This window comes from Peromyscus californicus, unplaced genomic scaffold (genome assembly GCF_007827085.1).
Source record: "Peromyscus californicus insignis strain IS unplaced genomic scaffold, ASM782708v3 Scaffold_1__1_contigs__length_55948999, whole genome shotgun sequence".
Lineage (NCBI taxonomy): Eukaryota > Metazoa > Chordata > Mammalia > Rodentia > Cricetidae > Peromyscus > Peromyscus californicus.
Window position 1 is genome coordinate 54,308,667 of NW_026294492.1, and position 25,811 is coordinate 54,334,477.

Sequence of the window (25,811 nt, forward strand, 5' to 3'; positions counted from 1 at the left end):
TGGCCCGTCGGCCCGTCCTGAAATCCTGCCACCTGGAAGGAGAAAGTGATAGGATTGCTCAGAACCCAATGCCAGCCAGGGACACATAGACACTTGCCTCAAAAATGAGCAGGGGGATTACTGCAATGATAAATGGTGTAGCTAGGGATGGAGTGCTGCCTGGACCCCCTAGTGAGGAGCTGGGGGCGTGGTCAGGTGGAGCCCCGCCTAGAATCCCCAGTGAGGGTCTGGGGGCGTGGTCAGGGTGGAGCCCCGCCTAGAATCCCCAGAGAGGGGCTGGGGGCGTGGTCAGGTGGAGCCCCGCCTAGAATCCCCAGTGAGGGGCTGGGGGCGTGGTCGGGTGCAGCCCCGCCTAGAATCCCCCAGTGAGGGGCTGGGGGCGTGGTCAGGTGGAGCCCCGCCTAGAATCCCCCAGTGAGGGGCTGGGGGCGTGGTCAGGGTGGAGCCCCGCCTAGAATCCCCGGTGAGGGGCTGGGGGCGTGGTCAGGGTGGAGCCCCGCCCAGAATCCCCCAGTGAGGGGGCGTGGTCAGGGTGGAGCCCCGCCTAGAATCCCCAGTGAGGGGCTGGGGCGTGGTCAGGGTGGAGCGCACCCTAAAAGAAGAAACAGCAGCAAAAGCTCTTTATTTTTTTTTTTAATTTATTTTTTGTTTTGGTTTTCCAGACAGGGTTTCTCTGTGTAGTGTTGTGCCTTTCCTGGAACTCACTTTGTAGTCCAGGCTGGCCTCGAACTCACAGAGATCCTCCTGGCTCTGCCTCCCGAGTGCTGGGATTAAAGGCGTGTGCCACCACCGCCCGCAAAAGCTCTTTAAAAGGAAGGTGAGGGCATGAAGGAATGCTCAGGGATCACTAGATCGGGCTATTGTTGGAAGTCAGCTCTCACATCACGGAGACACTCCCCCAGGAGAGTTGGGCCACCCGCCCCATGCGTCCCCCATGCGTCCCGTGCCTTCCCCTGTGGTCCGCTGCGGCTGTCTTCAGAAGGTGGCTTGTCCTAATGTCAGGTGTACCCCACTAGGTGTCCAGTGTCAGTGTGTTCTGTGACGACCTGAGTCCAGGTGTCCAGAGCTGTCCTCCGGGGTCGCGGGACCTTCAGGACCATCCTGGGTCATCCATGGTCCAGGGATACCAGAGTCTAAGAACAAGGTAGGATGGGGAGAGACAGACAGACAGAGACAGGGGACACAGGGGCCGCTGACAATGGCCCAGGCCACCCCACTTGTACTTTAGCTCAGGAAGGCCCTTGTCTGACGCCTTCCCAGAATTTAGAATAAACTGCAGTGTTAGGATTATGTCTGTGGGCGTGCGGCAGACCTGAGTGGATGGGGTGCGCAGGAAGCCCTGGGCTCCAGCCCTAGCAAGGCGACTGTGCCACCTCAGCACCCAGGAGCTGGAGGCAGGAGCATCAGGAGTTCAAGGTCATCCTTAGCTACACAGCCTGGGCTCTGTGAGAGTGCCTTTATGTTTATTTATTTTGGTTTTTTGAGACAGGGTTTCTCTGTGTAGCCCTGGCTGTCCTGGAACTCGCTCTGTAGACCCAGGGTAACTGGAACTCACAGAGATCCGCCTGCCTCCGCCTCCCGAGTGCTGGAATTATTCAAGGCATGTGCCACCACATGGGCAGAATGGACAAATGTGTCTAATGGTCTACGCAGTAGACCACTATGCATCAGGCCATTGAGTTCACAACCCCTTCCTTGTCATCTGCTTGCTGTCTGTGACACCCCTGAGCTAACGAACCGCCATCAGGCTGCCCTCATAGGAAGGGGCTCTTCACAAGCAAGTCCCTAAGGGCAGGTGTTCAAAGATGGCCACCGTGGAGCGCGGCCTCTGTTCCCAGCTTTTGGCTGCAAAGATCGGAACACTGGCCAGACTTGCCCAGAACAGTATAGACATTTATTAGCTGTCGGGACAAGGGCCCCAAGTGGCTAGCCTGCAGGCTAGGTGTGATCCAGGTTGTTCAGACCCTGGGGCTGGGATTTCTTCTTATCTGGGTAGGGGTGGGGGTAGGTAGGCAGCTTGCCTGCCTACCCCCACCCCTCTGCAGAACCTGTTTCTGGATTAAATGTCATGAGACTCAGGACTGAGCCTATCAGCTGATGTTGATCCACTCATCTCCTTCCTCCTCCCCCTCCCTTTCCTCCTCCTGTTTTTAAATGTTATTTATTTTTAAAATTTTAAGACGGAGGCAGGGTCTCTCTACGCAGCCCTACTTCACCTTTGAACCTGTGATCCTCCTGCCTCAGCCTCTCGAGGGCTAGGACGACAGGTGCTGCCCACCATGCCCAGATATGGAGGAGTCTTTGGCAGACACTTCCAGGGGCCACCCCCGCGGCTGTTACTGGCCACGGCAAGTAGACAGACCCAGGCAGAGACAATGGGGGTGATCCGTAAGACGAACTGCTGAGTAGTCTTATAACTAGAAACCCAGAGCCAGATATTGGGGCGCAAGCTGAGAAATCAGAGGGGTAAACTAGCCACAGCCACAAGTTCTTACCGCTGGGAAATCCTCGACCCGAGGGAGTGAGCTCCTGCTTTCTCAGACTGAAAACCAAAAGCGTGTCGCTGAACTGCCTAAAAAGCCTCCAGTCCCGGTCCTCACGCCTTACGTGCCTTTCTGCTTCCCGCCATCCCTCCCTGGGATTAAAGGCGTGTGTGCTTCCCAAGCAAAGGCAGGAGACCTCAAGTGCTGGGATTAAAGGTGTGTGCCACCACTGCCTGGCTCTGTCTCCAGGGTGGCCTTGAACTCACAGAGATCCAGATGGCTCTCTGCCTCCCAGTGATAGGATTAAGGGTGTGTGTGCCACCACTGTCTGTCCTCTATGTCTAATCTAGTGGCTGGCTGTTTCTGATCCCCAGATAAGTTTATTAGGGTACACAACATATTGGGGGACACAGTATATCACCACAGTGATCCACACAGGGACTGACCAGGGTGCCCACCTTCAAAGCCCATGCCAACTCCGTCCGCCTGAGCCTGCCGAGGAACTGCAGGGGCTCCTGCATGCACCAGCACGCCTTCCTCCGGGAAGCTGGACCTCAGCCTGCTCTTGGAGGCACAGTGCTCCACGCTTGTGCCTGTGGGGGGAATCGTCACTTTATGTCCCCACTGGCCCCCACAGGTCTGGGGGCAGCTAATGCACATCTACTGACCTTTGTTCCGGTCTCCTTTGTTTTACAGACAAGGTCTCTTTGATGTAGTCCTGACTGTCCTGGAACCACAGAGGTCCCCTGCCTCTGCCTCTCCAGTGCTGGGATTAAAGCGTGCACCACCAAACTCCATCCAGTTTTGAGTGTATGGTACACCCCTACCCTGCCCCCAGCTGCTTTCCCCGGCCTCAGTTTCCCTTTCTAGGCTGTGAGGCCCACTCCATTGGGCAGGCAGGTAAACTGGCCCTGGGGTTTAGAGGTTGGGGTCTGGAGATGAGAACCGGAACATGGGAGCCGGACTTACAGTCTGGGGAGTGTTGCCCTCACATAGACCCGGGCTTCACAATCGGGGTCTGGGAGGCTCTGGGCACAGCTGGAGCAGCCCCCGGGCCCCTTACACTCGTCCAGCTGCCCCGCCCCTGCCCATCTCCCAGGTCCCACTCTGCGCGTCACCACACCGGCTCCCCTGTCCCTCCTCCCCCTGCTCTTCTTCCTACCTCACCCCACTTCTTTCCCTCGTCTCCCTTTCTGGGATCGCAGTCAGTTTTGGGCTCTCGTCTCCCACAGCCTGGGCATGAGCTGGGTCGTCTAGGGGCTCAGGAGCCGGTGTGTGGGTGGGATCGAGGCTCAGAGCAGGGGTCCTGAGCCCTCCTCATCCTCAGCTCCGCTGCCCCAGCTTCCCCACCCACCTCTTCATCACCCCCCCTTTCCTCCACCCCTTCCTTCCACCTTCCAGGGCGGACCCACTTCCCTGCGGCCCCGCCCCTCTCGTAACCCCGCCCCTCGCCTGGCTTGCTCATACAAACCCCGCCCCTCCACCTCTTCCCCCCTCCTCCCTGCCTTCTTACCCCCCACCATTCCTCCCTCCTCCACCAGCCCCTCTCTACCTGTGCACTACCCCCTAGGCCCCTCCCCTTCCTCCCTTTCCCCTCCGTCCCCCCTCGCCTCCCCTCTGGACTCACCTCGTCCCTCCCTCCATCTCTCCTCTCCAGACCCCTCCCCTGCCTCTCACCTCTGCCCCTCCCCCTTCCCTCCACCCCCCTTCCCCTTCCGCTTTTCATGCCTCTGCTCTGTCTGCCTTTCTTCACCTCTGCACGCCTCGCCTGCCCCCCCTTCCCAGCCCTGCCCTTGCTCCAATCCGGGGCCTGCACCTCCGCAGCCTCGCCCTCCTCCCCGCCTCCTGGCTGTGCTCCTCCCTGTATTACCCCACCCTCTCAGCCAACCCCTCCCGTTTCCTCTTCTCTGCCCGGGGATCCATCCCCCCGCCCCCGCCCTCCCCATTCCCTTTCGCCCTTGTCCTTTCCCTCCTCCCTGGCTGGCTTCAGGCCCCTCCTCTTCCTCGTCTGACCTAGACGTGCCACGCCCCTCCTCCCTCCCCTCCTCCCCAGCCCCCTCTGCATGCCCCACCCCTTCCTAGCCTCGCCCGTTCTCCCTCCTCTCTGCCTGCCCTTCCGCTTCTCCCTCTCCCCCTCCTCCCCTGGCTCCTCTCAGGCCCCGCCTTCCCGGAGCCCCGCCCCCCAGCCCTCGCCTCCTCCCCTCGCTCTTCTCAGGCCCCGCCTCCCGGAGGCCCCGCCCCCGCTGGCCCCGCCCTCCGCGGCCCCGCCCCCGCGCCGCAGCGACAAGATGGCGGCGGGCGGCAGCGGGCGCGCGTCGTGCCCGCCGGGGGTCGGGCCTGGCGCGGGCGGCCTGGGGCCCAGCGCCAACGCCGCTGCGGCCCCCGGCAACGCCGCCGCCTGCGCCCCGGGGCCGCCGCCCCCTCCATCCCCGCCGCCCGGGCCCGTGCCGGACGCGCAGGCCGTGGGCGACGAGCGCGACGACGCGGGCCCGGGCGCGCTGCTGCGCGAGCCCGTGTACAACTGGCAGGCCACCAAACCCACGGTGCAGGAGCGCTTCGCCTTCCTCTTCAACAACGAGGTGCTGTGCGACGTGCACTTCCTGGTGGGCAAGGGGCTCAGCTCGCAGCGCGTCCCCGCGCACAGGTGGGACGCCGGGACGCGCCCGGACCCTGCAACCCCAGACCCTGCACCCCTGGACCCTGAACCCCACCCGGACCCTGCACCCCAGGAACCAGCACCCTGGAACCCTGCACCCTACCCAAGACCGTGCATCACAAACCCTGCACGCCACCTTGACCCTGCACTCCAAACCCTGTAGCCTACCCAGGCCCTGCACCCTCCCGTCCTGTTCCCCTCCCGGATTCTGCACCTCACCTGGATCCTGCATCCTATGAACCAACACCCAGAACCCTGCACCGAGACCTTGAACTCCTACCTCGGATGTGCACCTCAGACCCTGCACCCCGACCCAGACCCTGCATCCTGGGTCCTGCACCCCAAACCCTGCAGTCAAACCTTGGACCCTGCAACCCACCCCTAATCTCCAGACACCGGACTGCACCCACACCCTTTATGCCTAGATTCTGCACCCCAGACCTTGTACCCTAGAACCCTGCACCCCAAGAACCCGCAATCCACCCAGGACCACGTACCTCAGACTCTCCACCCCACCCAGACCTTGTGCCACCTAAGACCCTGAATCTGGAGCTTCAGGCTTTGTACCTTGGCATTCCTGCCACTTCGCCTGAACCTGGTTCTCAGATACTCCTCCATCACAGTCCAGTTCCTGAACATGGGGAACCTGCACCCCTAGACTCCTGTATTGAATCCTGCTCCTTTGAACCCGGTCCTCAGGCCCTGCTCCTGACCCTCCATCCAGGGCCCTTCCTGGTTCCTGGATCCACCAGCCACCCCCACCACTCCAGCTTGTCCAGTTCTAGGACCCCCCATCCCATCCCTACCCATGACCCACCCCCATCCCATCCTCACCCCCCCATCTTCACACCCCGCGTTCTTCCCCGAGAATCCTGCCTGTCTTCCCTGTGTACCCCTAGTTTTGCTCTTGCGCCTCTGGTTCTTCCTTCAGCCCTGCGTTCCCAGCCTGTCTGAGCTGGTCCCCCAGACCTCATCAGAGACATCTAACCCCACGGCCCCGCCGAGCTCTTGGGAGTGGTCAGGACTTCACGTTCGAGAAGTAATATGCACTGCCATCCTGGGCACGTCTGAGTACATATGATAGACAGTTCGTTGGCTTGGGGAACATAGAAGTGGGTGTCCAGACCCCGGGGAAGGAGAGAAGCGATCTCTTGCTGTTCAGAGTGCTGGGGGTGGTCCAGAGGCCAGAGGACTTGACTGTGTGGAAAGACTGAGGGGTGCTGTGTCTCCCATGGAGCTTGCAGAGACTGAGGGGGCTTGGCAGGTGGTAGGGTGGGCAGTGGAGGCTTTCAGGGTTTCTTAGTGGGCCCCTTGGCAGGTGGCTGAGGTCGGTGGTCTGATTTGTTGAATAGCATCAGAAAGGCCTCTTCATCTTGAGCTCTCTGGACTTCAGTTCCCATACCTGCGTACCAGACTCAGATAACCTCATCTGGGGCTGCTGGGGTGTGGTGACTCCATATTGTGCTTGTAACAGTCCCTCATGGTTTGACAGAGACTGGAGTCCACTGTTGCTTGGGGAGGGGATATCCCTGGGCCTGACTCCCACCCACCAACAATGTAGCTTAGGGTTGGCTGACAATATAAGGTAGGAAAGCAGTATGTGTGGTGATGCAGGCCATGAGCTCAGCTACCTCTTGCCTGAGGCAAGAGGACTGCAAATTCCAGATCTACTCTGGCAACCTAGGAGATTCTGTCAGAAAAAGTAAAAAGAGCCGGGTGTGGTGGTGCTCCCCTTTAGTCCCAGCACTTGGGAAGCAGAGGCAGGTGGATCTCTCTGAATCCAAAGTCAACATCAAGTTCCAGAACAGCCAGGGCTACTTAGTGAGAGTCTGCCTAAAAAAAAAAAAAAAAAAAAGAAGCAGCAGCAGCAAAAAGAATGATCAAAAAGGAAAAACAGGTACATTGAGGTCTGGGGGTGTTGCTCAGGAGTGGCCAGCTGTCTCCCTGGACTCCAAGGAGGGGCTGGGGTTGCAGCACACCTGCCTACCCTGGTTCATTGTCCAGCACTGAAAAAGTGAAGGAGATCGGAAAGATAGCTCAGCGCTTAAGAGTACATGTGCTCTTGCCGAGCACCGGTGGGCTCACTTCCCAGGGGCCACCTTTGTGCCTGGAAACAGCTTCTAGCTCTAGTTCCTGGGGTTCCGAAGGCTCTGATGTCTGAAGGCACTTGTATTCATGTGCCTGTAACTTCATGGAAAGGGAAAAGATTAAAGAGCAGCCCCTCCCAACCTGGGAGAGGTAGGAGGACCTCCCAGGCACCTTACATGGCCTGCGCAGACCTGGGTTCCAGAATGTGGCCTTCAGGACCCTGTACCATTTTGTTCCTTCCTTCACTTTGGGGTCCCGAGGAAGAATCCTAGGCTCTGTGTATAGTAGACAAACGCTCCACTGAAGTGTACCCTGAACCCGAGTTCCTGTGGTTTCTCTCTGGGACCACAGAACAGATAGACCTACTGTAGTGAGGGAAAGCTGACTGAGATCAGAGGCAGTACCTGGAAAGCCTCCGGGAAGGCCACAAGTGACAAGGAGTGTTCGGGAAATCTGTCAGCCTGGAGGAGCACCAGGGTCTCATGCTGGCTGGGGTTCTGTTTGGGCACCTGGACTGGCATTAGAGGAAAGCTGTGTGATACCTGAGGCCACCCAGAGGAGCAGAGTGGCCAGCTGAGTGGTGCATGCCTGTTCCTCAGCACCCTGGGGTGAGGCAGGAGGATCAGGAGTTCAAGGTCATCTTTGGCTACATAGTAAGTTTTAGGCCAGCCTGGGCTACCTGCTGCGGGCTGCAGGAATATATCATAGGAACTCAGCTGGTTATGGCAAAATCACTACCTGGAGGGATCAGGGAATTCCTCCAGAGGAAGCCAAATTCCAAGGAGTTTTTGGTGTTACTTGGCTTGTTATATATCAACTGTATTCTGTTATGAAAATCATGTGTGCCTTCATAGTTTTCCGAATTGACTTTTCCCTAAGAAGGACTGACAGTGTGGACTGATCACTCTCTGGACATACACATTCCAGGCATTTGGAGAACAGCCTCAGGAGCGGCTTTCTCTGGAATCAGATAGCTCCCTTAGCCACTTTCAAGAACTAACAGTGATTACAGCCCAAACCGCCTAGGTCAGGTGGACGTTAAATAATAGCTTTACACAGTTCAGCTTGGACCCTCCTTTCCTATACAACCTTACTAATAGACCCCTAACTTCCTACCTAACCACTTCTAGGAATGTGAACTGAGCATGCAGATCCCCTTTTGATATACTAACCGGTCATTAGCACTCAGTTGACATCCTCTTTTACCACTCCCATTTTGGATTGTTAAAGAAAGTCTGGCAGGGGCGATGGTGGCGCACGCCTTTAGTCCCAGCACTCGGGAGGCAGAGGCAGGCGGATCTCTGTGAGTTCGAGACCAGCCTGGGCTACAGAGTGAGTTCCAGGAAAGGCGCAAAGCTACACAGGGAAACCCTGTCTCGAAAAAACCAAAAAAAAAAAAAAAAAAAAAAAAAAAAGATAGAAAAAGAAAAAAAGAAAGCCTGGTGGTCATTGCCTGGGGAAAACTCTTACCTGCCTTTATGATCCTGTAGAATTCAAGCCTGGTGACCTTGCTCGACCAGGGCCTTGATATAACTGGATTCCGGGGAGACTTAGGTAGGACGTGGAGAGCTGAGGATGGAGAAGAGAAAAGAGAATGGAAGAACTAGATGGGTAAGAACTGAGAGGAACAAACTGAGATGGGGAAGAACTAGATTGAAGGGCTAGAAGAGAGGACTAGAGGAACGAGATGGAAGATGAGGATGAGCCAGATGGGGAAGAACAAGATGAGGAAGACCCAGATGAGAGAGAAGGAGATGGGAGAGGAGCTGATAGGGAAAGAACCAGATGGATGAGAACCTAGAAGGGGCAGAACTAGATGGAGGAATTAAGATAGAACCTGGGGGGGGGGGACCACAGATAAATGTAGAGAGAAATTGGGCAAGAAAGGGGCTAAAACTGAGAGCAGAGTATACGCTTGTAGAGGGAGAACTGACAGAGTAATAAGGTGTATGGACCAAGGAATTTCGTGTACACAGATTCATTTCTTCTTTTTTTTTAAAGATTGATTTGTTTGTTTGTTTGTTTATTTATTATGTGCACAGAGAGGGCACCAGATCTCATTACAGATGGCTGTGAGCCACCATGTGGGTGCGGGGAATTGAACTCAGGACCTCTGGAAGAGCAGCCAGAGGTCCTGAGTTCAACCTCTGAGCCATCTCTCCAGCCCCCCTGATTAATTTCTTTTCATCAAAGGTTAATGATCAGCTGGTTGTAGATTCTTCCCGGACCCTGGGAGGAGACTATTGAGGGTCTGGACCCCCATAGACCCCGATAGCTACCTGAGACCTTACCTACAAAATAAAGCAGGAATTGGGGAGAGAGTTCAGTGGATAAAGTGTTTGCATCCACATAAAAGCCAGACAGACAGCTGTGAAGTTAGAGGATCCTTGGAGCAGCCTGACTAGCTAGAGCCTGGAATTGGTGAGTTTGGGGTTCAGTGAGAGACCCTGTCTCAGTAGAGTGTCGTGGTAGATGCCCAGCGTTGACCCGGCCAGCAATTCATTGAAAGGGCCAGACGTCAAGGGCTTTCAGCTGGTGTTGGCCGTAACACATGGTAGAGCACCTTACCCAGCATGTGCAGAACCCTGCGTTCAAGTCCCAGTCAGGAAAAAAGAAATGTTTTGGCCAGCTATATTGGCTCCATAGCAACTGTTCAACTTGGCTGTAGCCATAGGCAGGAGGAGCTTCAAGGTTGAGTGCAGCCTCTGTGTGTGTGTGTGTGTGTGTGTGTACGTGTGTGCATTTAGGTTTTTTGTTGTTGTTTTGTTTTTCGAGACAGGGTTTCTCTGTGTAGCCCTGGCTGTCCTGGAACTCACTCTGTAGACCAGGCTGGCCTCGAACTCACAGAAATTGCTTGCCTCTGCCTCCCGAGCGCTGGGATGAAAGGTGTGCACCACCACTGCCTCGCTTTATCATTTTTTGTGTGTGTACAGATGTTTGCCTGCATGTATGTCTGTGGATCATGTGTATATAATGCTCCTGGAGACCAAAAGAGGATGTTAGATCCCCTGGAACTGGAGTCACAACTGGTTGTGAGCAGATGTGTGGGTGCTCGGAACTGAACCCGGGTCCTCTGGAAGAGCAGCCAGTGCACTAACCATTCAGCCATCTCTCCAGTCCCTTGTTTTTGTCTTGACAGGGTCTCATGTAGCCCAGGCTGACCTTGAACTCCTTATCCTTCTCCCACCGCCCCGGCTGGGATGATAGACTGCTCTACCATTCCCGGTTTGTGTCGTGCTGAGGATGGGACCAGGGCTCAGTCTGTGAGCACTGGGCCTGGGTCCCAGCATTCGAGTGCCTGTCGTAATGTTTCTTCTTGTTGTTTTTTAGACAGGCTGGCCTGGAACTCCACAGTAGCCCAGGCTGTCCTGAAATTGTTGTGGTCCTCCAGCCTTGACCTCCTAAGTGCTGGGATGCCAGGCCTGGGCCTCTATGCCCTGCGGCTTTGGTGGTTACAGAGGGGCCGTCCACAGATTTCACACCAGCTTGCCACGGGGCTTCTGAAGCCACCGGGATCGGCTTGGGGACCAGTGGGCAGAACCTCTGCCTAGGACGCTTGTCCTCGGGGTGCGTGGATCCTCCGGAGCCGTCTGCTGCCCTCCTCCTGTGGGCGATTTCACGCTGTGGACAGGCTGTCCTGCTTTGGTGTGTGTGTGTCTCTGGTCCTTTCTGGCCCTGCTGACGATGGAGCTCAGGGCCTCGAGCCTACGCCAGCTCACCCAGCCCACATCCCATCGCCTTAGTGTGCTTTTGTTTTGGTTTGTTCTTTTTTTTTTTTTTTTTTTTTTTTTTTTTAAACTGTACTTTTTTTTTTTTTTTTTTTAAAGATTTATTTATTATGTATACAGTGTTCTGCCTACATGCATGCTTGCAGGCCAGAAGAGGGCACCAGATCTCACTACAGATGGTTGTGAGCCACCATGTGGTTGCTGGGAATTGAACTCAGGACCTCTGGAAGAACAACCAGTGCTCTTAACCACTGAGCCACCTCTCCAGCCCCCGGTTTGTTCTTTTGAGACTGCGTCTCGCTGTGTAGCTCAGGCTCACCGCAGTTCTCCAGCCTCAGGCTCCTGGGACCTGGGATGATAGGTGTGTCGCCATGCCTGGCCTGTTTATTAACTAACTTAATATTTATTTGTTTTATGCACACTGGTGTTTCGCCTGCATGCACGTCTGTGTGAGGGTACCAGGGCCCCTGGAACTGGGGTTACAGACAGGTGTGAGCTGCCATGTGGGTGCTGGGAATTGAACCTGGGTCCCCTACAGGAGCTCCTAACCCCTGAGCCGTCTCTCCAGACCCACCTGACCTATTTATCTTTCTTAGCAGTCCATTCACGTAAGTTGTGAAAATGTTGTTTATTGTATTCTCCTAAAATTCTCTTCATCACTGGGTGGCTGTGGCGCCCGCCTTTAATCCCAGCACTCGGGAGGCAGAGATGGGCAGATCTGTGAGTTCGAGGCCAGCCTGGTCTACAGAGTGAGTTCCAGGACAGCCAGGGCTGCACAGAGAAACCCTGTCTCAAAAAATTAAAAATAAATAAGTAAATAAAAATTCTCTTCATAGTTGAGTGTGGTAGCGCACGCTTTTTGACCCAGCACTTAGAAGGCAGAGGCAGGAGGATCTCTGTGAGTTCTAGGCCAGCCTGGTCTACGTAGCAAATTCCTAGCTAACCAGGTTTTTGGTTTGGTTTTCGAGACAGGGTTTCTCTGTAGCCCTGACTGTCCTGGAACTTGCTCTGTAGCCCAGGCTGGCCTCGAACTCAGCAGTGAGACTTTTTAAAAATAAAGAATACATTCCCTCCATTGTCTACACCTGTCACTTTAACTCTCAGGAAGCTCAGTTGGGATGTCGGGGGTTTGAGTTTAGCCCGAGCTGCATAAGTTTTGTCTAAAGGAAAACATTTTTGTTTGTTTTCTTGAGACAGAGTCTCACTCTGTAGCCCAGGCTGCCCTGGACCCACAGAGACCCGCCTGCCTCTGCCTCCGAGTGCTGGGATTAAAGGCGTGCGATTCCTTGCCCATACCTGGCTTTTTACATGTGTGATAGGATTTGAACTCACACCCTCTTCACCCCTGGACCCGCTCCCAGCTCCAGCTCTCGGTCTTTTGTGTCCGTCAGCTGCCCTGTGCACACTGGTAATCACTCTGTGCTCCTGGCCAGGGGCGTCTGAGATCACAGTGAGCTGGTCCCTTCTGCAAGGCTCCTGGCCGTGTGGTGTGTGTAGTGGTGCAGGCTCAGGGCTGAGGCAGGAGGAAGTTCAAGGCTAGCCCAGGCCATGCGGTCAGACCCCATCTGAAACAAACAGCAGCAAAAGATTTGTTTACTTGTGTGTGCGCATGAGTGTTCATGTGTGTGTTATGTGTTCATGCGTGTGTTCATATGCATGTGTGTTTATACGTGTGCACGTACACGTGCTCGTGTGTGTATGCCTGTGTGTGCGTTCCCATGTGTACCTGTCTGCAGAGTCCAGTTACCCTGGGTGCTGGGAGCTGACCTTGGGCTCTTTGCAGGAGTGGCCTGTGGTCTTAACCACCCCGAGCCATCTCTCCAGTCCCCAGTTCACCATTTTAATTGCACCTAAGCGGGGATCGCTGAGACGGTGCCCACGGACACCCCTGTCCGACGGCTGCCGTCTCCCCAGCACTAGCTCGGCCTCCGCCCCGTCCCCTGTTCGCTTCACTGAGCACGGTATCTCCATTTCCCGTGCGGGACACGTGTCGCCTTGTTCCTGTTCACGGCTTCGAGGTGTGTAGAGGGAACAGTGATCACACTCCTCCGAGTGTGTTCTGGCATGCGTGTCCATAGTGGGCCCCAGCAGTGTCCAGGGAAAGGAGGGGATGGCTGCAGAGTGGCGGTGGGGACCAGCAGGGTCCCTGGGACGGGTCGCCGGTCGCCGCCGTGAGTCAGGGCCAGGTGTGAGCATCCGCGTCAGGTGGCCGCGGCAATGCCCGTGCAGCTGGTGCCTGAGTTTCTGATTTTGGCTTTTGCGTGGTCGGTGGAGGCTTCCCTGTGGGGACACAGGATGCTTCTTAAACAGAAGAGGCGCAGGCAGGGAGGTTATTTCTGGATTCCTGCTGCGTGGGCCCTGGGCCTGCGAGCCGCTGTGCTGTGAGGAGCAGTTTTCCAGCCTCCACCCGGGCCAGGATGGGGACAGGAGCTGAAAGGCTGCAGGGCCGTGACTGAGACCCTGGTCTGGGCAGCTGCCCTCTTCCCGAGGCCCCGGGGGTCCTTTCTGACCCGCGGCCAGGCTCCAGTGTTTGCCTCAGTTTTTCCTCAGCCATCTCCACTCTGATTTTAAAGTGATGGGTGTGATGTCTATAGGAATGCTAGATGGATGCTGTGTTGCTGAGCAACGCCCCAGACCCTCACTGGGGATTCTGGGCGGGGCTCCACCCTGACCACGCCCCCAGCCCCTCACTGGGGGATTCTGGGCGGGGCTCCACCCTGACCACGCCCCCAGACCCTCACTGGGGATTCTAGGCGGGGCTCCACCCTGACCACGCCCCCGGCCCCTCACTGGGGATTCTGGGCGGGGCTCCACCCTGACCACGCCCCCAGCCCCTCACTGGGGGATTCTAGGCGGGGCTCCACCCTGACCACGCCCCCAGCCCGTCACTGGGGATTCTGGGCGGGGCTCCACCCTGACCACGCCCCCAGCCCCTCACTGGGGATTCTGGGCGGGGCTCCACCCTGACCACGCCCCCAGCCCCTCACTGGGGGATTCTAGGCGGGGCTCCACCCTGAGCCATTAGTCTCCCTTTTTATTTATTTATTTATTTTTTAAAGATTTATTTATTATGTAATCGGAAGAGGGCGCCAGACTACATGTGGGTGCTGGGAATTGAACTCAGGACCTCTGGAAGAGCAGTCGATGTTCTTAACCTCTGAGCCATCTCTCCAGCCCCCCTTTTTATTTTTTGAGACAAGGTCTTACCGAGTTACCCAGGTTGCCCTGAACTCCCGTCGTGCTGTGGTCCCGCATAGCTGAGGTGACAGGCCATGTCCAGCCAGCAGCTGTCAGCCCTGTCTCTGAGACTGCTCCTGTTTTACTCCTCTTTGATTAGTGGCGGTTCGTTCCACGGGGGAGGGCCGGTTTCCGGGAGGCTCGGGCGCACTTGGTCGCTCCCTGGAGAATGGTGGTGCCTGGTCTGATCGAGTGACAGCCCACAGTGGCCAGACGCTGGGCAGCAGGGAGCTTCGTTATCGTAGGGCCGGTGAGGGTGCCCCCGCCAGGGCGATGGGTCCTCGTCCAGCCTTAGCAGTGGTTCTCTTGTGGCTGCTGGCGCTGGCCTACTCAGGGCACGTGGACCTGTGTAGATGTCCAGAGAGTCTGCTCAGAGCCACCTTGTCACTGTGGGGCCCCGGGTCCTTGTCTCCACCCAGAGCATGAGCTGTGTTCCAAGCCAAGTCACTCCGGCTCTTGAGCCTGGCCACCATGCCCTCCATCCTGCCCTGGCCACCGTGCCCTCCATCCTGCCCTGGCCACCGTGCCCTCCATCCTGCCCTGGCCACCGTGCCCTCCATCCTGCCCTGGCCACCGTGCCCTCCATCCTGCCCTGGCCACCGTGCCCTCCATCCTGCCCTGGCCACCGTGCCCTCCATCCTGCCCTGGCCACCCACGCTGCACCAGCTGGAGCGGTCCTGGCAGCCCATAACCTCTTTGCTTCTCCCTCCCTCCCTCCCTCCCTCCCTCCCTCCCTCCCTCCCTCCCTCCCTCCCTCCCCCACGGCTTCCTAAGGCTCTCCCCTGGCCCTGCTGTTCCCCGAGCACTACCACACTTCCCGAGCCTGAGGTCCCTGACCAAGGAAGCCCCCCCCCCCCAATCTGGTGTGCTTTCCCTTGTGAGGGTCAGGTTCCCGTGCCTGTTACCAAGGTCTGGAGAATTGAGGGAATGGGGGAGGAGGGAATGAATGAAGGAATGAATGAGGGAATGTGTGGGAGGAAGAGTGAGTGAGCATACGCATAAAGGAATGTGGTAGTGCCCTCATGCTACCCCTCTACAGCCTACCCCTTCCAGTTCCTTCCTTCTAGAAGGATCTGAGGCCTGGAAAGGCCTCTACAGGGTTGCGAGCAGTCTCTGCAGCAGGTGTGACGGGACTCAGCCTGGCCTGGGCCAGCCGGACTCACGGACAGACACCCTCTCTCCTGGCTCAGGTTTGTGCTGGCCGTGGGCAGCGCTGTCTTTGACGCCATGTTCAATGGCGGGATGGCTACCACCTCCACCGAGATCGAGCTGCCCGACGTGGAGCCTTCTGCCTTCCTCGCTCTGCTGAAGTAAGTTTCCAGATTCTTCTGACCGTGGTGGGGTGCTAGGATATGGGGGAGAGTGTGGAAAGGCAGGAGACAGATCCCTGCACATCTGCTACAGAGCCCACCGTCCAGCAGAGCGTTCTAGAACACACCGGAGAAGAGACAACTTTCCAGAATGTTTTAGGGGCTGGAAAGATGGCTCGGCACCCTCAGAAGCCCGGTCAGGTAGTTGCCAGCTCCAGGTGGTCTGACGCCCTGCGGCCTCTTCAGGGCCCCACTCACATGGCTCACATGAACACAATTCTTTTTTTAATCTTTTAAAGGAAGACTTTTAATTTTGTTATAGTTTTGAAACAGTCTCTCTCCAGGAATGGGCAGTGCCGTGTGCCACGCCTGCTCTGGGTCTGGGATGGGACCCGTGGCCTCGCATCTGCTAGGTGGACACTGCCCACACATCAGTGTGTGCGAGCACTCATACTGCCCTCCCTGGCCGGTGCCTGAGGTCAGCGTGGTTGTCTGTCATCTACCCATGATGGCCTAAGCTTGGCCACGGGGTCTCTGGCCCCTCTGGGAGCTGCGTCCCAGGTGCATGCCCAGGGTGACCTGCGCATGGACACATCTCATGGTGACAGCCTGGTCTTCCTGAGCGATGTCCCTAGGTCAGGAGATGCTGACAGGTGAACCCCGGAGGTGTCTGAGCAGCCCTCTGCAGACGGGCGGGGATTGGCCGCCTCGGGTGGTTGTGGTCACTTGGCGTTCTCAGAGCTGTGCGTGTCTCCTGCTCAGGTTCCTGTACTCCGATGAAGTGCAGATCGGGCCTGAGACGGTGATGACCACGCTGTACACCGCCAAGAAGTACGCAGTGCCTGCGCTGGAGGCGCACTGCGTGGAGTTCCTGAAGAAGCACCTGCGGGCCGACAACGCCTTCATGCTGCTCACGCAGGTGGGTGTGCTCACGTGGGGCGCGGTGCTGCTGGGGTCTGCGTGTGGTGCCTGTGCACCACCGGGGAAGCAGGCGTCCTCAGCCGCCGCCCACTTTCTTTTTTGTAGGTGTTTTGTTTTTGATGGGTGGGTATTGTTTTTGTTTTTGGAGATGAGGTCTCACTGTGTAGCCCAGGCTGTGCTGGAACTCACTACATAGACCAGGCTGGTCTGAATTAACAGAGATCCTCCTGCCTCTGCCTCCCCAGTGCTAGGATTAAAGGTGTGCGCCACCGCCGCCTGGCTTCTTTCGTGTCTTTCTCCTCTGGGACAGCCTGGCTCAGTAGCTAGGCGGCTCTGCACTCCTGACCCTTCCGTCTCAGCCTTCGCCAGCGCACCCGCTCCTCCGCTTCAGCTTTCATTTTGTGTATCCACGGGGGTGCACAGTGTGCGGGCGTGGCCTGCTGTGACGGTCCGACCTTCCCCGTCTCTAGGCCCGGCTCTTCGATGAGCCGCAGCTGGCCAGCTTGTGCCTGGAGAGCATAGACAAGAACACAGCCGATGCCCTCGCCGCCGAGGGCTTCACCGACATCGATCTGGGTGAGTCAGGGTCGGCAGGTCTTCAGTTCGAGGACCGTGCTGGGTTTGGGTCAGGTTGGAGACACTGATTGGAAGAAGACAGCATACCCACCTCCTGGGTGACGTGACGGCCCTGGGTGGAACAGATACAGAGGGGCTAGGTAGCCGGGCTTGGCCTGTGTGCAAGAACTTGGCCTTCCGTTCTGGGGTCAATGTTATCCCTGCGTAGGGAGACTGCCAGCCCCTACAGGGTCATCTGCAGATGCCTTGGAAGGGTCCGGAGGTCAGAGCCAGAGGAAATAGTCGCGGGGTGTGGGATGCATTCCTATGAACTCAGCTCTCAGGAGGCTGAGGCAGAGGGATTGCTGTAAGTTCCAAACCTGCCTAGACTGTAGAAGGAGACTCTGTCTCAAAAGGTAAGCGGGCTGGGCCTCAGCTGAGGTAGTAGACTTCTTCCCTAGCACTTGCCGGCCTGTCACCCCAGCACTCAAGAGGTGGGGACAGGAGGGCCAGGGGTTCAAGGCTAGCCTCAGCTACATGGTGATTTCAGGGCCAATCTGGACTACATGAGACTGTGTGGAAGGAAGGAAGAAAGGCAGTGCTTAGGGAGGGCTGTGTGTCAATAAAACTTTATTGCTAAACATGGACAGAGGGCCACAGTCGCCAAGCCCTGGCTATGAGTTGGTTCCTATATGGGGCGGGTCTACACTTAGCCCACGTGGCCCCTTACAGGGCCCCGGGACTCACAGCCTCTCTCTGCCGCAGACACGCTGGTGGCGGTACTGGAGCGGGACACTCTGGGCATCCGCGAGGTTCGGCTCTTCAATGCCGTAGTGCGCTGGTCTGAGGCTGAGTGCCAGCGACAACAGCTTCAGGTGACGCCTGAGAACAAGCGGAAGGCGCTCGGCAAGGCCCTGGGCCTCATCCGGTTCCCCCTGATGACCATCGAAGAGTTCGCCGCAGGTAACTAACGGGCTTGCATGGCTGCTCCTGCGCCCCTCCAGCCCACGTCCGTCAGGCTGTGACTTGAGGACGCTGCCCGGGACCCTGGGGCTTCCAGTCATGGGGTCGTGTCCTGTCAGCCACTCCGGATTCAGCTTTGGGCTGGGCCCAGATGGTAGATGAGTCGCCTGGCGTGCAGGGCCTGGCGTGGCTTCTGGACGCTGCACTGGTGAAGCGCGGCTGGGAGGTGACGCTGTGTGCAGACGGCGGGCCAGCCCGGGCTGCAAGCCCCGCATGTCAGGCAGGACCCCGGGTCCCAGGAGGCCTGAGTCCCCGGCCCTCTGCCCGCAGGCCCGGCGCAGTCCGGCATCCTGGTGGACCGCGAGGTGGTGAGCCTCTTCCTGCACTTCACTGTGAACCCCAAGCCGCGCGTGGAGTTCATCGACAGGCCCCGGTGCTGCCTGCGGGGCAAGGAGTGCAGCATTAACCGGTTCCAGCAGGTGGAGAGCCGCTGGGGCTACAGTGGCACCAGTGACCGAATCAGGTGGGGCCTGCGCCCCGTGGGCGTGTTCCCGAGCGGGCGGTGTGCCCTCCAGCTCCGGGCTGTGGGCTCTCCCACGGCCGGTCCAGTTGCTCCCCCAGGGGCCCAGGGCGTTGACCCGTCCGCCACTCACTTCCTCCTGCAGGTTCTCCGTCAACAAGCGCATCTTTGTGGTGGGGTTTGGGCTCTACGGATCCATCCACGGGCCCACTGACTATCAAGTGAACATCCAGGTAAGCCCCCAGCCCCGCCCGTTCCATCACCACCACCCCGGCCTTCCGGACCCCACAGCTAGGCCCTGAGTCCCCATCCCACCCTCCTGGAGGCCAGCCCACCCCCTGGAGGCCACGCCCACACCCCCCATCAGGACCCTCCGGTCCGCCCGCTGAGCAGCCTCTGTCCCCAGATCATCCACACGGACAGCAACACGGTCCTCGGCCAGAACGACACCGGGTTCAGCTGTGACGGCTCGGCCAGTACCTTCCGGGTCATGTTCAAGGAGCCCGTGGAGGTCCTGCCCAATGTCAACTACACCGCCTGCGCCACACTCAAGGTGGGCCCCCCGCCCCCGTCCCCGCGGGCTGCGGGCGCCCCTCTTCCCCCACAGTCTTGGGGGCTGACTTCCTGACCTCACTGTGCCTCCCACTCCCCCCAGGGCCCGGACTCTCACTATGGCACCAAAGGCCTGCGCAAGGTGACCCACGAGTCGCCCACCACGGGGGCTAAGACCTGCTTCACCTTCTGTTACGCGGCAGGGAACAACAACGGTACCTCGGTGGAAGATGGGCAGATCCCCGAAGTCATCTTCTACACCTAGGCCCTTCTCCACCCAGGCCACCTCCCGGCTGCCGGCCTCCCTCCCGGCCCCTCCCTCGTCATCATGGAAGGGGCCGCCGTGTGACCACAGTGACAAGTGTGACCACGGTCCCAAGGCACGGGGGAGGTGGTCGGGCCGTGGGCTGGGCCTGTCAAGACAATCCCTCAGTGTTGAGGGGCAGATGGGCCTGGACCCGGATGGACAGCTGTTGGGGCTGAGGGCCGTGGTTTGGGAGTCTGGGTTCCCACTCCGGTCCCTGCAGCTCAGGGCAGCAGGCCAGCTCCGTGGCCAGGGCCTGCGGCGGCCGCTGCCCTCTTCAACTGCACACTGCAATGCATTCGAGCCCACCCTCGGCTGGAGCCCGTGCGGGCCTGTCTTCCAGCCAGTGGTTTGGGTTTCATGTTCCTGTTCTCCGCTGCTCCCTGGGGATTCCAGGGCCCGACCTGAAGCCCTGGCCTCCTGGGCATGAGCATGTGCAGGGCCTGGGTCAGTTCTGAGGAGCCTTGGGTGGGGCTGGTGGGCTTCGCTGGAAGGTCCGCCCCAGTGTGGGTGACATGTGGGCCACTGTCCCTGCGAGGCCATCACTGGCCAGCCTCTGGACCAGCTCCTCCCCTGTGGCCAGCAGAGCTCAGCCCTGAGCCAGGGCAGCAGCAGCAGGTCAGGCCCTATCAAGATGCACTGGGCCTCCAGCTGGCCTGCTGTGGCACCCAGGGTCCCACAGAACACCCCTGTGCAGACCACAGCCCTGGCCCCCGAAGGCTACCAGGCACCCCGTCCAGTGATGCCCTAGGAGGCACCGTCCCCTGTCTGGGGTCCCTCCCCTCATGTCTGCGTACCTGTGACTCCTGCCCGGAACCCATGTCCTCCCCAAAGCCATGGGAGGTGAGCCCTCCACACTGTGTCCCCAGATTTTTTTTTTAAATAAAGGAAAGAAGCGTCCGCCTTGAGCCACTGAGTGCCGCATCCTCTGAGCGCTGCGTCTGTGAGGTGGGCGCCCTAGCAGCCCACGCCGCTCCCTAAGAACACTTTCACAGTGTCCCCGAAAAGCAAGAGCCAAGACCCTGAGAGGGACCAGAGGCTGGAGGTCTGCAATCCTGGGCTAGCCTGGGATACATGACACCCTGTTTCAAAACAAAAGAGGGGCACTGGGGAGATGGTTCCGTGATTAAGAGCGCCTGCTGCTCTTGCAGAGGCCCTGGGTTCCCAGCACCCGTGCTGGGTGTGAGCCACCTGAGCTCAGCTGCTCCGGCGAGTCTGGACTCAGCACTGTGTGCGCGCGCGCACACACACACAAATGCACGATTTAAGATAATAAAAACTAATCTTTCCTGAGCAGTGGTGGCGACACCTTTAATCTCTGAGTTCAAACATGAAGCCCTGGGATCCAGCCCCAGTAATGCCAGGGGAAATGTCCCAGCAGGGAGCACGCTCACCTCACATTCCCCAGCTTCCCAGGCGCAGCAGCGCTCCCAGCCTTCGGTTCTGCAACAGGGCAGCTGTGGACTCCTGACCCGAGGTGGGCTTTGAGTCTGCAGGGCCCTTTGCACACCCCTGCCCTGTCCGCCTTTTGGGGGGCTGCTGGGTCCCTCAGGTTTGGGAGCAGCAGCCTTCCCGCCCCGCCCAGGTCACCACAACCTCTTCCACCCTGATCAGAGTGCTCAGCTCCTCGAGGATCCCAGTGAGCCAGCTGGGCCCCTAGATCCAAATCTCTTTTCTTTTTTAGATTTATTATGTACACAGTGAGTGTTGGACCTGCTGCAGGCCAGAAGAGGGCACCAGACCTCATTGTAGATGGTTGTCACCGTGCGGGTGCTGGGAATTGAACTCATGACCTCTGGAAGAGCAGCCAGTGTTCTTAACCTCTGAGCCATCTCTCCAGCTCCAAGACCCGAATATCTTAAGGATTGCAAAGACCAGGCCCCCGCTCGATGGTTTCGTTTTCTTTTATTTTTTTTTTAAAAAAAGCCCCTAAACTCTATGGCTTCAAGGAAGCGCTGGAGAAACATAAGTTCATTTCTGTACACGTTGTAAAGCAAGAACTCGGCTCCCGCGACCGCGGCCGGGCCCTCCCGTGGGGACCGCCTCTCTGCTGCCCCGGGCCGGGCATTAAGGCGATTCTGTCCCGCGGGCCCAGCACGAAGGGACACGGGTCACGGCGGGCCTGGCTCCGCGGGGCCCAGACCAGTCCCTGTGCGGTGACCGTCCCGTCCCCCGGCTTTGGTGCAGCATCGTGGCAGCGCACGCACCCCCCCTTCGGTGGCCTCCCGTGACACCCACGCCCCGGGCCTGCCCCCCTCGAGAAAACGGCCTTTGGATCGAGGGGACAAGCTGGACTTTATGAGCTAACGGGGGGCCGGCGGGACGCTTCTCTCCCGGTGTTAAATAGTTAGTGCTCTCCAAGGGGACGCCACGGGGGCGCAGACATTTCCGCCAAAGTCCTGTGTGAAGGAAGGGACCCCGAGTCCCCGAGGACGCCGCCTCACGTCGGGCCAAGGAGCCCATGGCGCCCGGGACACCGCGGCCTCCTGGACGCGGCCGGGGCTCCGGGGGACGGCCGCTCCGCCTCACTTGTGCCGCTGCAGCGATTTTCTCTTCCTCCTCTTGAAGAAGCAGCAGCACCTGGGGGACGCGGGGGACACGGGAGTGACGCGGGGGACGCGGGAGTGACGCGGGGGACACGGGGGACACGGGAGTGACGCGGGGGACACGGGAGTGACGCGGGGGACACGGGAGTGACGCGGGGGACACGGGGGATACGGGAGTGACGCGGGGGACACGGGAGTGACGCGGGGGACACGGGGGATACGGGAGTGACGCGGGGGACACGGGGGATACGGGAGTGACGCGGGGGACACGGGAGTGACGCGGGGGACACGGGAGTGACGCGGGGGACACGGGATTGACACGGGGGACACGGGATTGACACGGGGGACACGGGAGTGACGCGGGGGACACGGGAGTGACACGGGGGACACGGGAGTGACGCGGGGGACACGGGAGTGACGCGGGGGACACGGGAGTGACGCGGGGGACACGGGAGTGACACGGGGCACAGGGGGCGGTGACACGGGTTAACGGGGGATGGTGACAGGAGTGGCGATGGGGTCAAAGGTGACAAGGGCAGAGGCCAGGTGACCCGGCCCTCGGAGCCCGGGGCTTACTTGGTTTCATCCGCCACCTCGACCTCGGCGGGGGCCGCGATGGGGGCGTTGGAGTGGCCCGCGGTGGGGTCGTCGGCGTTCAGCTCTCCATTGGTGGAGTTCAGCGCCTGCGACGGGGGCGGCCCTGGTCAGACTCGGCCCCGCTCGGCCCCGCTCGGCCCCGCTCGGCCCCGCTCGGCCCCGCTCGGCCCTGCTCACCCCTGCTCGGCCCCGCTCACCCCTGCTGGCCCGCGCCCACCCGCGGCAGGGCGAGCCGGCCTCACCTGGTTCTTGTGGGGCTGGGCTTTGTCGCGATGCGGTGGCTGGGAGGGGACGTCAGTGTGGACGGTGCCGATGGGTGTCGGCTGCGAGAGCAGATGTCAGGGCCGGATGGAGCCGCAGGCTCCGCTGCAGCCCCAGGACAGTTCCTGACCCGAGCCCGCCAGAGCTCCGCCCACGCCCCAACCCGGGGGTGGGGGTCCCCTGCACCCCACTGTGGGATCTCCCCTGCACCCCTCACTGTGGGATCTCCCCTGCACCCCTCCTCTGTGGGATCTCCCCTGCACCCCACTGTGGGATCTCCCCCTGCACCCCTCCTCTGTGGGATCTCCCCTGCACCCCTCACTGTGGGATCTCCCCTGCACCCCACTGTGGGATCTCCCCTGCACCCCTCACTGTGGGATCTCCCCTGCACCCCTCACTGTGGGATCTCCCCTGCACCCCTCCTCTGTGGGATCTCCCCTGCACCCCTCACTGTGGGATCTCCCCTGCACCCCTCACTGTGGGATCTCCCCTGCACCCCTCCTCTGTGGGATCTCCCCTGCACCCCACTGTGGGATCTCCCCCTGCACCCCTCCTCTGTGGGATCTCCCCTGCACCCCTCACTGTGGGATCTCCCCTGCACCCCACTGTGGGATCTCCCCTGCACCCCTCACTGTGGGATCTCCCCTGCACCCCTCCTCTGTGGGATCTCCCCCTGCACCCCACTGTGGGATCTCCCCCTGCACCCCTCACTGTGGGATCTCCCCCTGCACCCCTCACTGTGGGATCTCCCCTGCACCCCTCACTGTGGGATCTCCCCCTGCACCCCTCACTGTGGGATCTCCCCTGCACCCCTCACTGTGGGATCTCCCCCTGCACCCCTCACTGTGGGATCTCCCCCTGCACCCCTCACTGTGGGATCTCCCCCTGCACCCCTCACTGTGGGATCTCCCCCCTGCACCCCTCACTGTGGGATCTCCCCCTGCAACCCTCACTGTGGGATCTCCCCTGCACCCCTCACTGTGGGATCTCCCCCTGCACCCCTCCTCTGTGGGATCTCCCCCTGCACCCCTCCTCTGTGGGATCTCCCCCTGCACCCCACTGTGGGATCTCCCCCTGCACCCCTCACTGTGGATCTCCCCCTGCACCCCTCACTGTGGGATCTCCCCTGCACCCCTCCTCTGTGGGATCTCCCCTGCCCCCTCCTCTGTGGGATCTCCCTGCACCCATCACTGTGGGGATCTCTCCCTGCACCCCTCACTGTGGGATCTCTCCCTGCACCCCTCACTGTGGGATCTCCCTGCACCCCTCACTGTGGGATCTCCCCTGCACCCCCTCACTGTGGGATCTTCCCCTGCACCCCTCACTGTGGGATCTCCCCCTGCACCCCTCACTGTGGGATCTCCCCTGCACCCCTCACTGTGGGATCTCCCCTGCACCCCTCACTGTGGGATCTCTCCCTGCACCCCTCACTGTGGGATCTCCCCCTGCACCTCACTGTGGAGATCTCCCCTGCACCCCTCACTGTGGGATCTCCCCTGCACCCCTCCTCTGTGGGATCTCCCCTGCAACCCCTCACTGTGGGATCTCCCCCTGCACCCCTCACTGTGGGATCTCCCCCTGCACCACTCACTGTGGGATCTCCCCCTGCACCCCTCACTGTGGGATCTCCCCTGCACCCCTCACTGTGGGATCTCCCCTGCACCCCTCACTGTGGGATCTCCCCCTGCACCCCTCACTGTGGGATCTCCCCTGCACCCCTCACTGTGGGATCTCCCCTGCACCCCTCACTGTGGGATCTCCCCTGCACCCCTCACTGTGGGATCTCCCCCTGCACCCCTCACTGTGGGATCTCCCTGCACCCCTCACTGTGGGATCTCCCCCTGCACCCCTCCTCTGTGGGATCTCCCCCTGCACCCCTCACTGTGGGATCTCCCCCTGCACCCCTCACTGTGGGATCTCCCCCTGCACCCCTCACTGTGGGATCTCCCCCTGCACCCCTCACTGTGGGATCTCCCCCTGCAACCCTCACTGTGGGATCTCCCCTGCACCCCTCACTGTGGGATCTCCCCCTGCACCCCTCCTCTGTGGGATCTCCCCTGCACCCCTCCTCTGTGGGATCTCCCCCTGCACCCCACTGTGGGATCTCCCCCTGCACCCCTCACTGTGGGATCTCCCCCTGCACCCCTCACTGTGGGATCTCCCCTGCACCCCTCCTCTGTGGGATCTCCCCTGCACCCCTCCTCTGTGGGATCTCCCTGCACCCCTCACTGTGGGATCTCTCCCTGCACCCCTCACTGTGGGATCTCTCCCTGCACCCCTCACTGTGGGATCTCCCTGCACCCCTCACTGTGGGATCTCCCCTGCACCCCTCACTGTGGGATCTTCCCCTGCACCCCTCACTGTGGGATCTCCCCCTGCACCCCTCACTGTGGGATCTCCCCTGCACCCCTCACTGTGGGATCTCCCCTGCACCCCTCACTGTGGGATCTCTCCCTGCACCCCTCACTGTGGGATCTCCCCCTGCACCTCACTGTGGAGATCTCCCCTGCACCCCTCACTGTGGGATCTCCCCTGCACCCCTCCTCTGTGGGATCTCCCCTGCACCCCTCACTGTGGGATCTCCCCCTGCACCCCTCACTGTGGGATCTCCCCCTGCACCACTCACTGTGGGATCTCCCCCTGCACCCCTCACTGTGGGATCTCCCCTGCACCCCTCACTGTGGGATCTCCCCTGCACCCCTCACTGTGGGATCTCCCCCTGCACCCCTCACTGTGGGATCTCCCCTGCACCCCTCACTGTGGGATCTCCCCTGCACCCCTCACTGTGGGATCTCCCCTGCACCCCTCACTGTGGGATCTCCCCTGCACCCCTCACTGTGGGATCTCCCCTGCACCCCTCACTGTGGGATCTCCCCCTGCACCCCTCCTCTGTGGGATCTCCCCCTGCACCCCTCACTGTGGGATCTCCCCCTGCACCCCTCACTGTGGGATCTCCCCCTGCACCCCACTGTGGGATCTCCCCCTGCACCCCTCCTCTGTGGGATCTCCCCTGCACCCCTCACTGTGGGATCTCTCCCTGCACCCCTCACTGTGGGATCTCCCCCTGCACCCCTCACTGTGGGATCTCCC

The 25,811-nt window shown here is 59.8% G+C and overlaps 2 protein-coding genes and 1 long non-coding RNA gene across 5 annotated transcripts in view; 1 reads left to right on the forward strand and 2 right to left on the reverse strand.

Moving 5' to 3' along the window:
• Positions 1–691: 691 nt before the first annotated feature.
• Positions 692–3,611, reverse strand: LOC128115957 (uncharacterized). The gene is made up of 3 exons (XR_008220325.1): positions 3,152–3,611; positions 2,942–3,076; positions 692–1,133 (listed from the first exon to the last, which is right to left on the reverse strand). It is a non-coding gene; the product is annotated as an uncharacterized LOC128115957 (long non-coding RNA).
• Positions 3,612–4,756: 1,145 nt separating this feature from the next.
• Btbd2 (BTB domain containing 2) lies at positions 4,757–20,225 on the forward strand. The gene is made up of 9 exons (XM_052747137.1): positions 4,757–5,127; positions 15,383–15,502; positions 16,265–16,421; positions 16,894–16,999; positions 17,744–17,941; positions 18,272–18,464; positions 18,607–18,694; positions 18,868–19,014; positions 19,117–20,225. Exons 1-9 carry the CDS (start codon positions 4,772–4,774, stop codon positions 19,276–19,278), a joined length of 1,527 nt encoding a protein of 508 aa, XP_052603097.1. The 5' UTR covers positions 4,757–4,771; the 3' UTR covers positions 19,279–20,225.
• Positions 20,226–21,203: 978 nt separating this feature from the next.
• Positions 21,204–25,811, reverse strand: part of Csnk1g2 (casein kinase 1 gamma 2) — a 26,467-nt gene continuing 21,859 nt past the window's right edge. For 2 of the 3 annotated variants that reach the window (XM_052747142.1, XM_052747144.1), the window contains 3 exons: positions 22,703–22,783; positions 22,440–22,546; positions 21,204–21,897 (listed from right to left, as the gene is read on the reverse strand). In XM_052747142.1, coding sequence (XP_052603102.1) covers positions 21,843–21,897; positions 22,440–22,546; positions 22,703–22,783 — 243 coding nt within the window. In that variant the 3' untranslated portion in view covers positions 21,204–21,842. Of the gene's footprint in view, positions 21,898–22,439; positions 22,547–22,702; positions 22,827–25,811 lie in introns of those variants that run through there. The other variant, XR_008220324.1, reaches the window with a different exon arrangement.

Coding starts and splice junctions, on each gene's coding strand:
- Btbd2 (XM_052747137.1), top strand. CDS start 4,772: ATGGCGGCGGGCGGCAGCGGGCGCGCGTCGTGCCCGCCGGGGGTCGGG. Junction 16,422..16,893: donor CCTTCATGCTGCTCACGCAG/GTGGGTGTGCTC, acceptor CCCCGTCTCTAG/GCCCGGCTCTTCGATGAGCC. Junction 18,465..18,606: donor GGCACCAGTGACCGAATCAG/GTGGGGCCTGCG, acceptor TTCCTCCTGCAG/GTTCTCCGTCAACAAGCGCA.